This window comes from Ornithodoros turicata, chromosome 9 (genome assembly GCF_037126465.1).
Source record: "Ornithodoros turicata isolate Travis chromosome 9, ASM3712646v1, whole genome shotgun sequence".
In the NCBI taxonomy this organism is placed as follows: domain Eukaryota; kingdom Metazoa; phylum Arthropoda; class Arachnida; order Ixodida; family Argasidae; genus Ornithodoros; species Ornithodoros turicata.
The window spans coordinates 13,618,483-13,629,372 of NC_088209.1; the positions used below are offsets into that span (position 1 = coordinate 13,618,483).

A 10,890-nucleotide genomic window follows, 5' to 3' on the forward strand; every position below is an offset into this window, starting at 1 on the left:
CAAGTTTTCGGATGTCAAATAATTGGGGAATGGTAGAAGAAACTTTAAATTACGATTGGGAATAGCGCGTTGTGACCACGGGCTTCCTAATTAACGCAAAAAGAGGAAACATTTTCTTCGCAAAATTTTCGATTCAGTTAAAATAATTAGGCTAATTAATGAGGTACACTCATGCAAACCGCTTCATTGGGTGGCAAAAAGCCTTCTGGAGTGCCATTCAACGAGTCTCAAATTTTTACCATGCGCAGTTTGTTCTAAGAAATTTAATTACACTTTCTCGCCGCTTCCAGACAGTATGTGATGTGAGTTTGAATGCAACTGAAATACAATAATCTCACCACCTGAGTGGGAAATGTGTTCCTACATTTAATCAGCACGTGACAGCCGTAGGCAGGTTTCTTTTGTACTGATCGGGATCTTTAATATGACCAAGTAAACCTGTGCAGTACAAGTTAGATACAATTCAATACAGTTTCAATATAATGCAGCGCAAACTAAATGCACAAAATGCTTCCACTAGACAAGTCACAGTCTACTTTTTTTTTTGATTGCGTGTTAGCGCCGCGAAGCAACTGTGGCTATGAGCGGCGTATAGATGTGGACAGATGGAGAGAGGACAGCAGGAAGGAGTGGGGGACAGGGGGATTAGTATGCGTCCTGGGCCGACTTCAGGGGGAACTGTGCCGACATTCGTCTGGAAAGTCTTCGGAAAACCCAGAGAAAACCTCAGACAGCACAGACAGCGGTAGTATTCGAACCCACCACCTCCCAGTCTTCAGCACGACCTTGGTTACCACCAACGAGCGGACGCCTTAGCCCACTCGGCCATGCCGCTGGTCACAGTCTACTAGCCAAACAAGCTAAAACACGCGTAATATCCTCACTTGAATACTGATGTTACTTGAGGTCTCCGCGTCACGTGTGCAAGCGTGTCCCAAGGTTTATTTACCCAAGGAGCGCAATGTACTGAAAGTCTAGTGGAATAGGGGTGGACGGGTACACTCTAAGAAAAAAAGGAGTAAAACGGGGAGTAATTGCAGCTTCTACTCCCCTAGTCTGCAATTACTCCCCATTTTAGTCCCCAAACCCAACATTTAGTCCCGGCATTTACTCCCCAGGACTGCAAATTGTCACTAAACTTCGCGAATGGACGCCTGAATGCAACAGTCTACGTAAATGTGTGCACTGGGTCAATTTGATCGACATAAGGCTGTACACCTCAGACAACGTAGCAATTTTCCAGCCACACAGAGTAAGAAACAGCTAGCGCATCTTTTTTCGCAAATTGTGCCCTAGTATGGCGCAAGATTTTATATAACTCGATATATCATGGTTGACGGTGTGCTTCAAAGTGTGTTCATGCATGCGCACCCATTATGTACCTGGGACTCTTACAACAGCGCGTGAAATGCGGTCTTCACTCTGTGACATTCATTTACTCCCGTGCATTTACTCCCGAAAGGGACTATTTTTTGTGGCAATGCAATTACTCCCCAAAAGGAGTAAAAATACTCCTTTTCTTCTTAGAGTGTAGGTGGAAGGCCTTGAACACAATTGTGAAACTAAATAACATTGATAAGACACATACCGTCCACCCCCATCGCACTCGACTTTCTGTATACATTGTGCTGCTTGGGTAGACATACCTTGCATGACGCTGATTCCAAATGACTTTAGCGCTTTCTCCCTCTTTCTCTGCAGTGCCACCAAAGTTGGACAGATCGGAGCACTGGTCCGACCTGGTTGATGTCATTGAAAACCATCCAGCCGTGCTCCAGTGCCCAGCCTTTGGTGCCCCACCGCCCTCCATCCGCTGGCTGAAGGAGGGACACCTTTTGAACGAGAGAGCCAATCCTTTTCTGAAAATCTCGGCAGACGGAAGACGCCTGAGGTTCCTACGCATTCTTCACAAAGATGGCGGGAACTACTCGTGCATCGCGGTTAACGAAGCGGGGAGGCTGGAGCAGCGATTCGCCGTGCAAGTGCAAGGTACGTGCTGGGCAGATAAAGACCGCCCGTCGCGAAGGTTTCGCGAAGCCGCTGGATGGATGGGTAATGTGAAACATCGACAGCCATTCGTAGACTGCTAGCTTGTTATCGTCTACCGCTTCAGTGTGGCAGATGCTATGTTGGTCAATCACGTAGATGCTTTAACATTAGGCTTATGGAACATGCCTCTTCACTTTTAAGAACCCCATCCGGTCACTTGAGCGTCCATTGCCGTGATTCTAAGTGTATGCCGTTCTTCAATCAGACCGAGGTGCTGGCAGTTCATAAAGATCAGTTGGTGCGGGAGATAATGGAGGCATTTCTTATTGCCACGTGTAAAGACAGATGTGCCAGCTCCCCTTCTGTCACGTTAGCAGATGTGGAAATAGATTTTCCACGCATGGATAAGATGTTGAGTGCTATCTCCCAGCAGGCAGCATAAACCTTGTCCTCTCTGTATATTTTTAGTTGATAGTCTGCAGTCGTCCTGTCTACTTCTACTCTGTCCTTGTCATCTTGCTGCTATTCGTCATCATGTACTGCATGGTTGCCGGCAGTCCGGCTTTATGCTCTGTGCTCTCTGGCTGCGTTCTCTGTTTTTTTTTTTTTTTCGGATGCTTTATGGCAAACGCATGCAAAGTTCTTCGTGAAATCGACAAAGGACATAAGATTCTCGTCCCCTCACCGGCAGGCACATCGCTTTGTAGTCCCGCGCCACTATACCGCCAGAAAGGCAGATTTTATCACAATACAGTGAACCCTCGATATTATGACCATGGTCGTTCCCGAAAATTTTGGTCATAATGCGGAATTGTCATATTAACGGGGGCATTTGCAGAGGTTTCTCTAAATTGTTCCCCAAGAGTATGGTCGTAAAGCGCGTATGTCAGATTATCGGAGGTCATATTAACGAGGGTTCACTGTACACGTTGTTCACCCGTATTCCAGAGTTGATCCGTCCAGAGAGTTCCGTAGTCCAGAGTTGACCCAGCGCACGCTTTCCGCATGCCTCGGCTCACCTCTCTATCAAGATGCCACATTAATTCGTCGAATGCGCCTCGATGCGGCTTTTTCATTTTGAGAGAAGTTGACTCTCCCCAATGCAGTCATTGCGGATTGCTGTAGAAGATCTAGAGCATATTCTTCTCTATTGCCCATACTACCAACCTTCCCGAACCGTACTCTCCGGGTCCCTGCTACTCTCTCGCCCCCCCCCCCTCTCACACAAAATTGCTTGGTCCCTGGCCACATCCAGCCCACCAACGCTCTGCCCTCAAAGCTCTCTTCACCTTCCTGGATACCATAGGACTTCCATCCTTATTGTGAAGGGGCTCATTATTTCATTCCCCGCATCACATCCAGTAATCAGGTAGAGCATCGCCCCCGGCGATGAAACTCCCCATCCATCATCTCCTTATAAAGTTGTTGTTGTTGTTCACCCGTATTCACCACGTCAAATGTATGTCGAGCGTCCAGCTGACCTCACGCGACAGAGAGCACCCTGCCTCTGTGATGGGTGGGGTGGAACGATTGGAAAAGTGGATCATCATCAGTAGTGATGTACGCGGGTAAGTAAATCAGTGCCCGGCGCAGCTCTCGCGAATGTGCCACCCACTGCGTCTCATGCGGGTATGCCCGCATTGCTCACGCTTCAACAGTACAGCGTTATATCCACGGTAGCAGTTCGATTACCCCGATTACCCGCAACCTGCATCATGCAGAGCCCAAATAACAGGAGAGCGAAACAAATAAGCAAAGAGAACGCAACTCACTCAACTCAACTTATCAACTAACTTCCGCGAACGCTTGTTGCTTCTCTCAATGTTTGGCACCGAATTTTCAGCTATTTTAATGAAAACCACATGTGCTCCGGTGAAATGTCAAATCACTATGTGATACGTGAAACGAGAAACGTTTTATTGCTTTTTTGTTTTCGGTGATACCTCTGGAAAATGAAAGCGAGCGTTATTAGAACGTTACCGATAGGCAAGTGGGCTACCGTACCCTATCATCAGATAAGATTCTTAGTTACGCTCCTTGCCATTGGTTCCGATAGGCACGGTAAGCTTCAATGGTGTTGTAACAATCGCTATTAACTCCCATTCAAAAAAAAAAAAAAATAAATAAATAAAAAAATCCAGCTCCCGTGGCTCAGTGGTTAGCGTGCTGGCCATGTTACGCCGAGATTCGAATCTTACCGGGTTCGAATCCCGGTGCCGGCTGTGCTGGCTGGGGCTTTTCCTAGGGCGTTTCCTCAGACGCTTTGAGATATATGTCGGCACAGTTCCCTTAGAAGTCGGCCCTTTCACCATCCACTATTCACCTCTATTATAATCGCTATATCGAGTAAGTTAGGGTTAGTTTAGATCATTTGCATGATGGGGGTTTAGGCGCGCCATCCGCGGTCATGTCGCATGAGGCTCTCTCTGAGAGCGAGACTTCGTAGGCGGTCAAGTAACACAAGGCGAGTGCTGAAGACTGAGAGGTGGTAGGGTTCGAATCTGCCTGAGGTTTTCCCTGCGTTTGCTGAAGAGACTCCAGAAGAATGTCGGCACAGTTCCCCCTGAAGTCGGCCCAGGACGCAACCCCTGTTCTCCCACCCTAGCTTCCTGCTGTCCTCTCTCCATCTGGCCGCGTCTGTACGGCGCTCATAGCCACAATTGCTTCGTTAGCGGCGTTAACACGGAATGAAAAAATAAATAAATAATAATAGCAGCACTTTTTGAGAAACGCTGCGCCCATCGCTGGTGATAATGCGGTAAAATGGAATAATGAATTGCCTCACAGTAAGCCTCGAAATCGTACGGTCAGTGGGGGTACAAAAAGCGTCTGAGAGGCAGGTATTAAACAAAAGCAGAAAAAAAAAAAGAAAAAAGAAGAAAAAAACGAGAAAGACGTCGTGAACGAGTCGCGTAGTCATGTGAACGTGATGACCACTGTGTGCTCATATCTTGCAGCCTTTGAAACCGGTTGAAACCTTTAGATGATCAGCGATCACTTGTGAAATGCGTGCATCGTGACAGTTCCTCCACAGATTCAAAAGAGGGTGCCCAGAGTGGAAGAAACGGCGGCATATTCCCAAAGGGCGGACGAAGTCTCAGGGAATGTTCACGTCTTGAAGAACAGCAGCGTTGTCCTTGAGTGTCAAGTGACGGGAACGCCTCATCCTACGGTTATTTGGTTGAAAGATGGCCTCCCACTGGATGACAGGAGCACACGGCACGTGGTGAGATAACGTGGTTTTTCTTATGTATACTACATCTTGTTTTCACGAAAATCATTCCATGCGTGCCGTTCGTTCGCTCGTTACTTTGACCGGAGGTCCTCCTACGAAGGCTTCGTGGCGAAGTCTTTTGCAATTTTCGTCCTTTGCAATTTTCGTTTAACCAAACTGTCCCAAAGGGGCGTACGATCCCTCTCTTTTCGAATCAGAAATGGTAGCCATACAGTGAACCCTCGTTATTATGACCATGGTCGTTCCCGAAAATTTTGGTCATAGTGCGGAATTGTCATATTAACGGAGGGGATTTGCAGGGGTTACACTGCATTGTTCCCCAGGAGTATGGTCATAAAGCGTGTATGTCAGATTAAAGGGGGTCATATTAACGAAGGTTCACTGTATATCATTCATGCAAGTGGTTGGTTGGCGCACACCGTACTATGCTGTGAAGTACTGTTGCTAGAGGGCACGACGTACAATGCGAGTGTCTTCTCAAAAGACCAGACTATCAACTGATGACCAATAATAGCGTTCTTTACCTCAGACATTGCTCAAGGAGGAGGTACTGCAGATAAGCGAGGCCCAAGTGTCGGATCACGGAAAATATACGTGCCTGGCATCAAACAAGGTCGGTACAGCGGAGGGAGACTTTCATGTGGACGTACTCGGTAAGTTGCTGTGCAATGGAGTATACTTGCGTGTAGTGGAGTTTCTTGTTACTGCGAAGAGAGCATTGCCACACTCTAAAAACAGAGCAGGGGGGGGGGGAGGTACTGGCATTACCGGCTCGTCGTTGTTGGGCGCACAGCAGTGGGCGTCGTCGTGACTATAGCAAAAAAAAAAAGAGAAGGAAGAAAAGAAAAGACGGATGGAGGATGAAGGGTGGAGATACGTTGAGGGTGCGTGAATTCGTCGGGGATTGCAAAGTATTCTAGGGGTCGTTGGACAAGACCCGCCTCCTGCAGAAAGAGAACGTTCGGCGTAAGAACCACAGGGGCAGAGCATGTCCGCCAGCGCGCCCGAGCAGGAGTGAGGGAGATGAGCTTCGCGCGCAGAACGCACGGCAGTCTCGCAGTATGTGCTCGATTGTTTCACTACATCCCAGGCTCTTAGCCAACCACTATTCTGAATGGCATCCTTCTGCCGCCTGATTGGCTAAAAACGGAAGGCGTGCGCACTTTTTGAACACTTTTGCAGTTCCAACAATGACGTGCGATCCGCGCCTTGTTCAGAACGGGAGTGACGAAGGTCTCATTCTGTGCAATGGTAGGCCTTCACCGTGCTATGTGGTGAAGTTCTGTTTTTAGAGTGTAAGAAGGCAATACGGGTCAGTTCATTACCATTCATTCTTGAATATTGCAGTCTTGAAACAGAACTTCACCGCATAGCACGATGAAGGCCCTACTGCAGAAAATGATGCTGTTATCACACCCGATTTTTGTAAAGCGCCGTGCGTAGGCTTTTTTGTGACAATTGACATAACTGAGTAAGTGTTACAATAACGCAGACGCCTCCAGTCTTTAATCAGTCAGGGCCTAAGAGCGTGCGACGCGGTCAAGTCCTGTTTTAAGATGAAAGATTATGAAAGATGGAAGTCACTGAAAAGGTTAGCCAACCGTAGGACTCGAACCCACATCTTCTGGATAACCGGTCCAGGGCTCTACCAACTGAGCTAAACTAAACCCCCTCCCCCCCAGCGACTCCCAAAGATGCGTCATCTGAAGGGACAAACAAACCACTCTCTCACTCATCCTCCATTCACTCTTACATTTGTTCTCACTCATACACACATTCATACGACGGGATCGACGCGAGCGGCATCTGTAAAACACGAGACAATTAATGTTCTGAGGCTAGGAGCACATAGAAAGGACAAATACATACAAAGCCTCAGGTTCCAGCCTCAGAACATCAATTGTCTCATGTTCAAGAGGAGGACGCAACGAACCGCCAACATCTCTGACTTCTTTTTTCGACTTACGTCTGTCTCTCTACCTCTCCACCAACCTGACCTGTGCAGTGCCTCCAACAATTTCTGGCTCGCTGCGAGAGACCATCGAGGTGATCGAGAATCGGCCTCTGGTTCTCGATTGTGACGTAGATTCTAGACCAAACGCTCTCGTCTACTGGACAAGAAACGGCGAACCTTACGAGTAAGCATCGTACTTTTACACCGTTTTCGAGCCATCCTCACACCCAGCGCTTCGGCAGCCACCGTTTACCGCCCAAGCCAGAAAGAAGAAAAGCGACACTAGAGTCACCAAATAGGGAGCAGAGTAGCGACACTGGGCCACGCCGGCGAGCGAGACCGCCATCTTTGGTCCGGCGCACCTGCGTCGCCTAGCAACGGGGCGCCAATCTCCTCCCTTCTCCGCTGGAGAGCAGCACGCAGTCGAACCAGCTCGCAACCGAAGAAGTCTGTTTTGGAAACACGGGGGTGGCATCCAATGTATTGCTCCGTAGACGAAAGCGTGCTGGGCGAACGCAATGCATCCTGGACAGGTCCTGCTCGCACGTCACAGCAAACGTCGAGGCACACGTGACCTTAAAGATGGCGGCGCCCGTTATCGGCGGCCAAACCGTCTGTACACAATGCGGTTGTTGCTTCTGCGCGACGTTTTGGATGTCTTTCGATCACGGTAATTATTTCTATCCGATAATCTCGCAGTAAAACGCGCAGTTTTACACATAGGGCCTCGTACTGTTGACGACTTCCAAAGATGTAATGACGACCGCGCGTTAGGACTCACTGAGCCGATGCGATGTATTTAAACTAAGGAGAAATGGGCCACCATGTTGCGGAAGAAGCACAACATATAGTTTACGCAGGCAAAATACGTTCATCTCCTGGCGTTATGACGACGAAAATGTCTCGGTAAGTGGCAAAACGACATGAAAACAAAGTCACATGACCTGAAAATGACGTTTTCTATGACGTGGGACCAGGACAAGATGGCAGCTTTGCCAAAAACACCCGCTTTAGGGTAGCTACAACAATGGCGGGTTTGTGTCACCCCTGTGTTTGGAAACCTGTTTTGAGACTGAACATGGACGGCACGTTCTTGGAAGGAGAAACCACGTGACACGATCGAGCCAATCGCGGACACCGAACGGCGGCTCTGGCGAGGAAAAAAGGATTGCGATACTCGGTACACTTATTTAGTGACTCTAAGCGACACCAGGGCGGAAGCACACGACACGTGCGCTCTCCTTCTATCTGCCTTGGGCGGTAAACAGTTTTCAAGTGCTCCTCCGGCTAGCCTGTGCTGCGCGTCCACGGGAAAACGATGTAGTATAGGAATAAACATCATGTCACATTTATGGGTTGTCTCCGTCACAGGGTGGACAACATACTGCATGTAGCCAGGTATCTGGTCATCCACCGTGTCCACGCATCAGACCGAGGTGCCTACTCCTGTATCGCTGAAAACGAAGCGGGTTTGGCAGAAAAAACGTTCGACGTCGAAGTTCATGGTGAGTTTTGTTTCCTTTATGTACTCGTGTGACCGAAAAAGGAGAACAACAGTGGAAGATGAGTGCAACCCACACGTTATCAATCGTTACAGGAGTAAAAAAAAAAAAAAAAAAAAGAGAGAAAGACAGTTTCTAACGTGGCATTGAATAGTGATACGAACAGCACACCGTCCGGGTGGTAATTATTGGGATAAAGATAAGGATACAAATAATAAAGGTACACTCAAGCCATTATTTCACGAGAAGGGCGTACTCGACACCGATATGTGCAGAGCCTCAATCACTTGTTTTACGGCAACCGGTCACGTAATTCGAAAGCGTCTCCAGTCAATTAGGGACCAACGAAAGATATGAAAAATATATTGATTTATGTCAAGATACTAGATTTTGTTGACTCTCCCACCTGCTGCCACTGTGGTGCTCTAGAGCAGTGTTTCCCAAACTTTTGGCGGTGACGGACCCCCGGAAGCGATGAGAACCAATTCACGGACCCCCCCCCCCCCCCCCACACACACACACCGTCACAACCAATGCATAACTAGCAACCTCGTCAGCTGCTGCGTGCTTTCGATACAGCTCCAGAAACAATTCCGGACTGGTTTCTTCTTCTTGTTTGTATGTGTATGACGCGGACAAACGTGCATTGCAGGACATTTCTATCAGAAATTAGAAGCTAGCCGTTGAAGCATGTTCGTAGCAATTTTGGAAGTTCTCGACCAGCTCCGGTGGCGCAGCGGTAACGCGTGCGCTTGGAGACTGGGAGGTCCGCGGTTCGAATCCGCGGGCCGGCTGTGCCGTCTGGGGTTTTTCCTGGGTTTCCATCAGATGTGTAATAGGCGTATGCCGGCACAGTTCCCCTGAAGTCGGCCCATGGACGCAGCTATCCTCCCCCCGAGCGGATTCCGCTCGGTCTTCCACTTCACTCTTTCCTCTCCTCCTCTCCACCACCTTTCCCTTCCCGAGAAACATGCCGCCTAATCAGGCAGGCAGACCTCTCGGTTCCTCCCAACGACACTCCTCCTCCTCCTCCTCCTCCGGAAGTTCTCGGTCTTTGGAAATCGGGCAGCATGTACGTGCGCGTGTTTGTGGGTACGAAAATCCTAACTGAAATGTGAGAGACGGTCGCGGACCCCCACGGACACTCTCGCGGACCCCCAGGGGTCCGCGGACCACACTTTGGGAAACACTGCTCTAGAGGATCTGGAGCACATTCTTCTTCGTTGCCCTCACTACCAACCTTCCCGGATCTCACTGTCCGAGTCCCTTCCCCAGCTGGACTCTCGCCCCCTTCTCCCTATCGAAATTGCTTGGTCCCTGGCCCAATCCAGCCCAGCAACGATCAGCGCTCAAAGCCCTTTTGACATTTCTGGACACCGCCGGATTCCGATCGTTATTGTGAAGGGGCTCTGTATTTTATACCCCACGTCCCCACCAGCAATGGGGTAGAGTATCGCCTCTTGCGATGAACCTCCCCACTCTCCTTCTGAAAACAAGGTTGCTGTTGTTGTTGTACTAGATTTCGTGAATATGAACTATTTCTTTTCAGAACCTCCACGGGTCCACCTGAGCCAGAACAAAGGGCTCGTCCTGGAGTCAGATCCTGCGCAGCTTAACTGCCGGGTAACGGGTAATCCAGTCCCTATGATCACTTGGCTTTACGATGGAAATGTTCTCGACTTGAACTCGACATCCATAAGGGTAAGTTGCTGCATAGCCTCCAAGACATCAGACGTTTCATCACCTACTTACGGACGCAGAATATGACTTTTGCCGATAACGGTCAAGCCCTACAGATTCCCAGCGCGATGCTACGTCATTCCGGAAAGTACTCTTGCATCGGAAGTAACTTGGCTGGAACAGCAACTGCATCAATAGCTTTCACAGTAGCTGGTAAAGAACTGCTTTTAACATTATTATTAAAAACTGTTGTTTCGGCTCGTGTGTACGTACTGGGAGGAGATCCAGTACAAAACATTCGCACGGCCAGGCGACGAAGGGGACATGGAATAGCACTTTATGAAAGGTATGAAGGATGCGTGAGGTTATTAGCCCAAGCCGATAGAACTTTTCAACAAATCAGCAAGTTCTCTGCGAAGGGAGATCTAGAGACTACATTATCCGGCATTATGGAAGCTGTTGCATCAGCTTCGGTTTCGCTATCAGACGAAGGATTGAATCTTCTAACAATGCTAGCCATACTATAGTTC

The 10,890-nt window shown here is 48.7% G+C and overlaps 1 protein-coding gene across 1 annotated transcript in view; it reads left to right on the forward strand.

Annotated features, from left to right (window-relative positions):
- LOC135368157 (hemicentin-1-like) overlaps positions 1-10,890 on the forward strand; it is a 111,992-nt gene that overhangs the window by 21,922 nt on the left and 79,180 nt on the right. Inside the window, exons 6-12 of the mRNA XM_064601280.1 lie at positions 1,702-1,989; positions 5,013-5,215; positions 5,754-5,877; positions 7,230-7,362; positions 8,550-8,683; positions 10,230-10,381; positions 10,441-10,573. Coding sequence (XP_064457350.1) covers positions 1,702-1,989; positions 5,013-5,215; positions 5,754-5,877; positions 7,230-7,362; positions 8,550-8,683; positions 10,230-10,381; positions 10,441-10,573 — 1,167 coding nt within the window. The remainder of the gene's footprint in view (positions 1-1,701; positions 1,990-5,012; positions 5,216-5,753; positions 5,878-7,229; positions 7,363-8,549; positions 8,684-10,229; positions 10,382-10,440; positions 10,574-10,890) is intronic.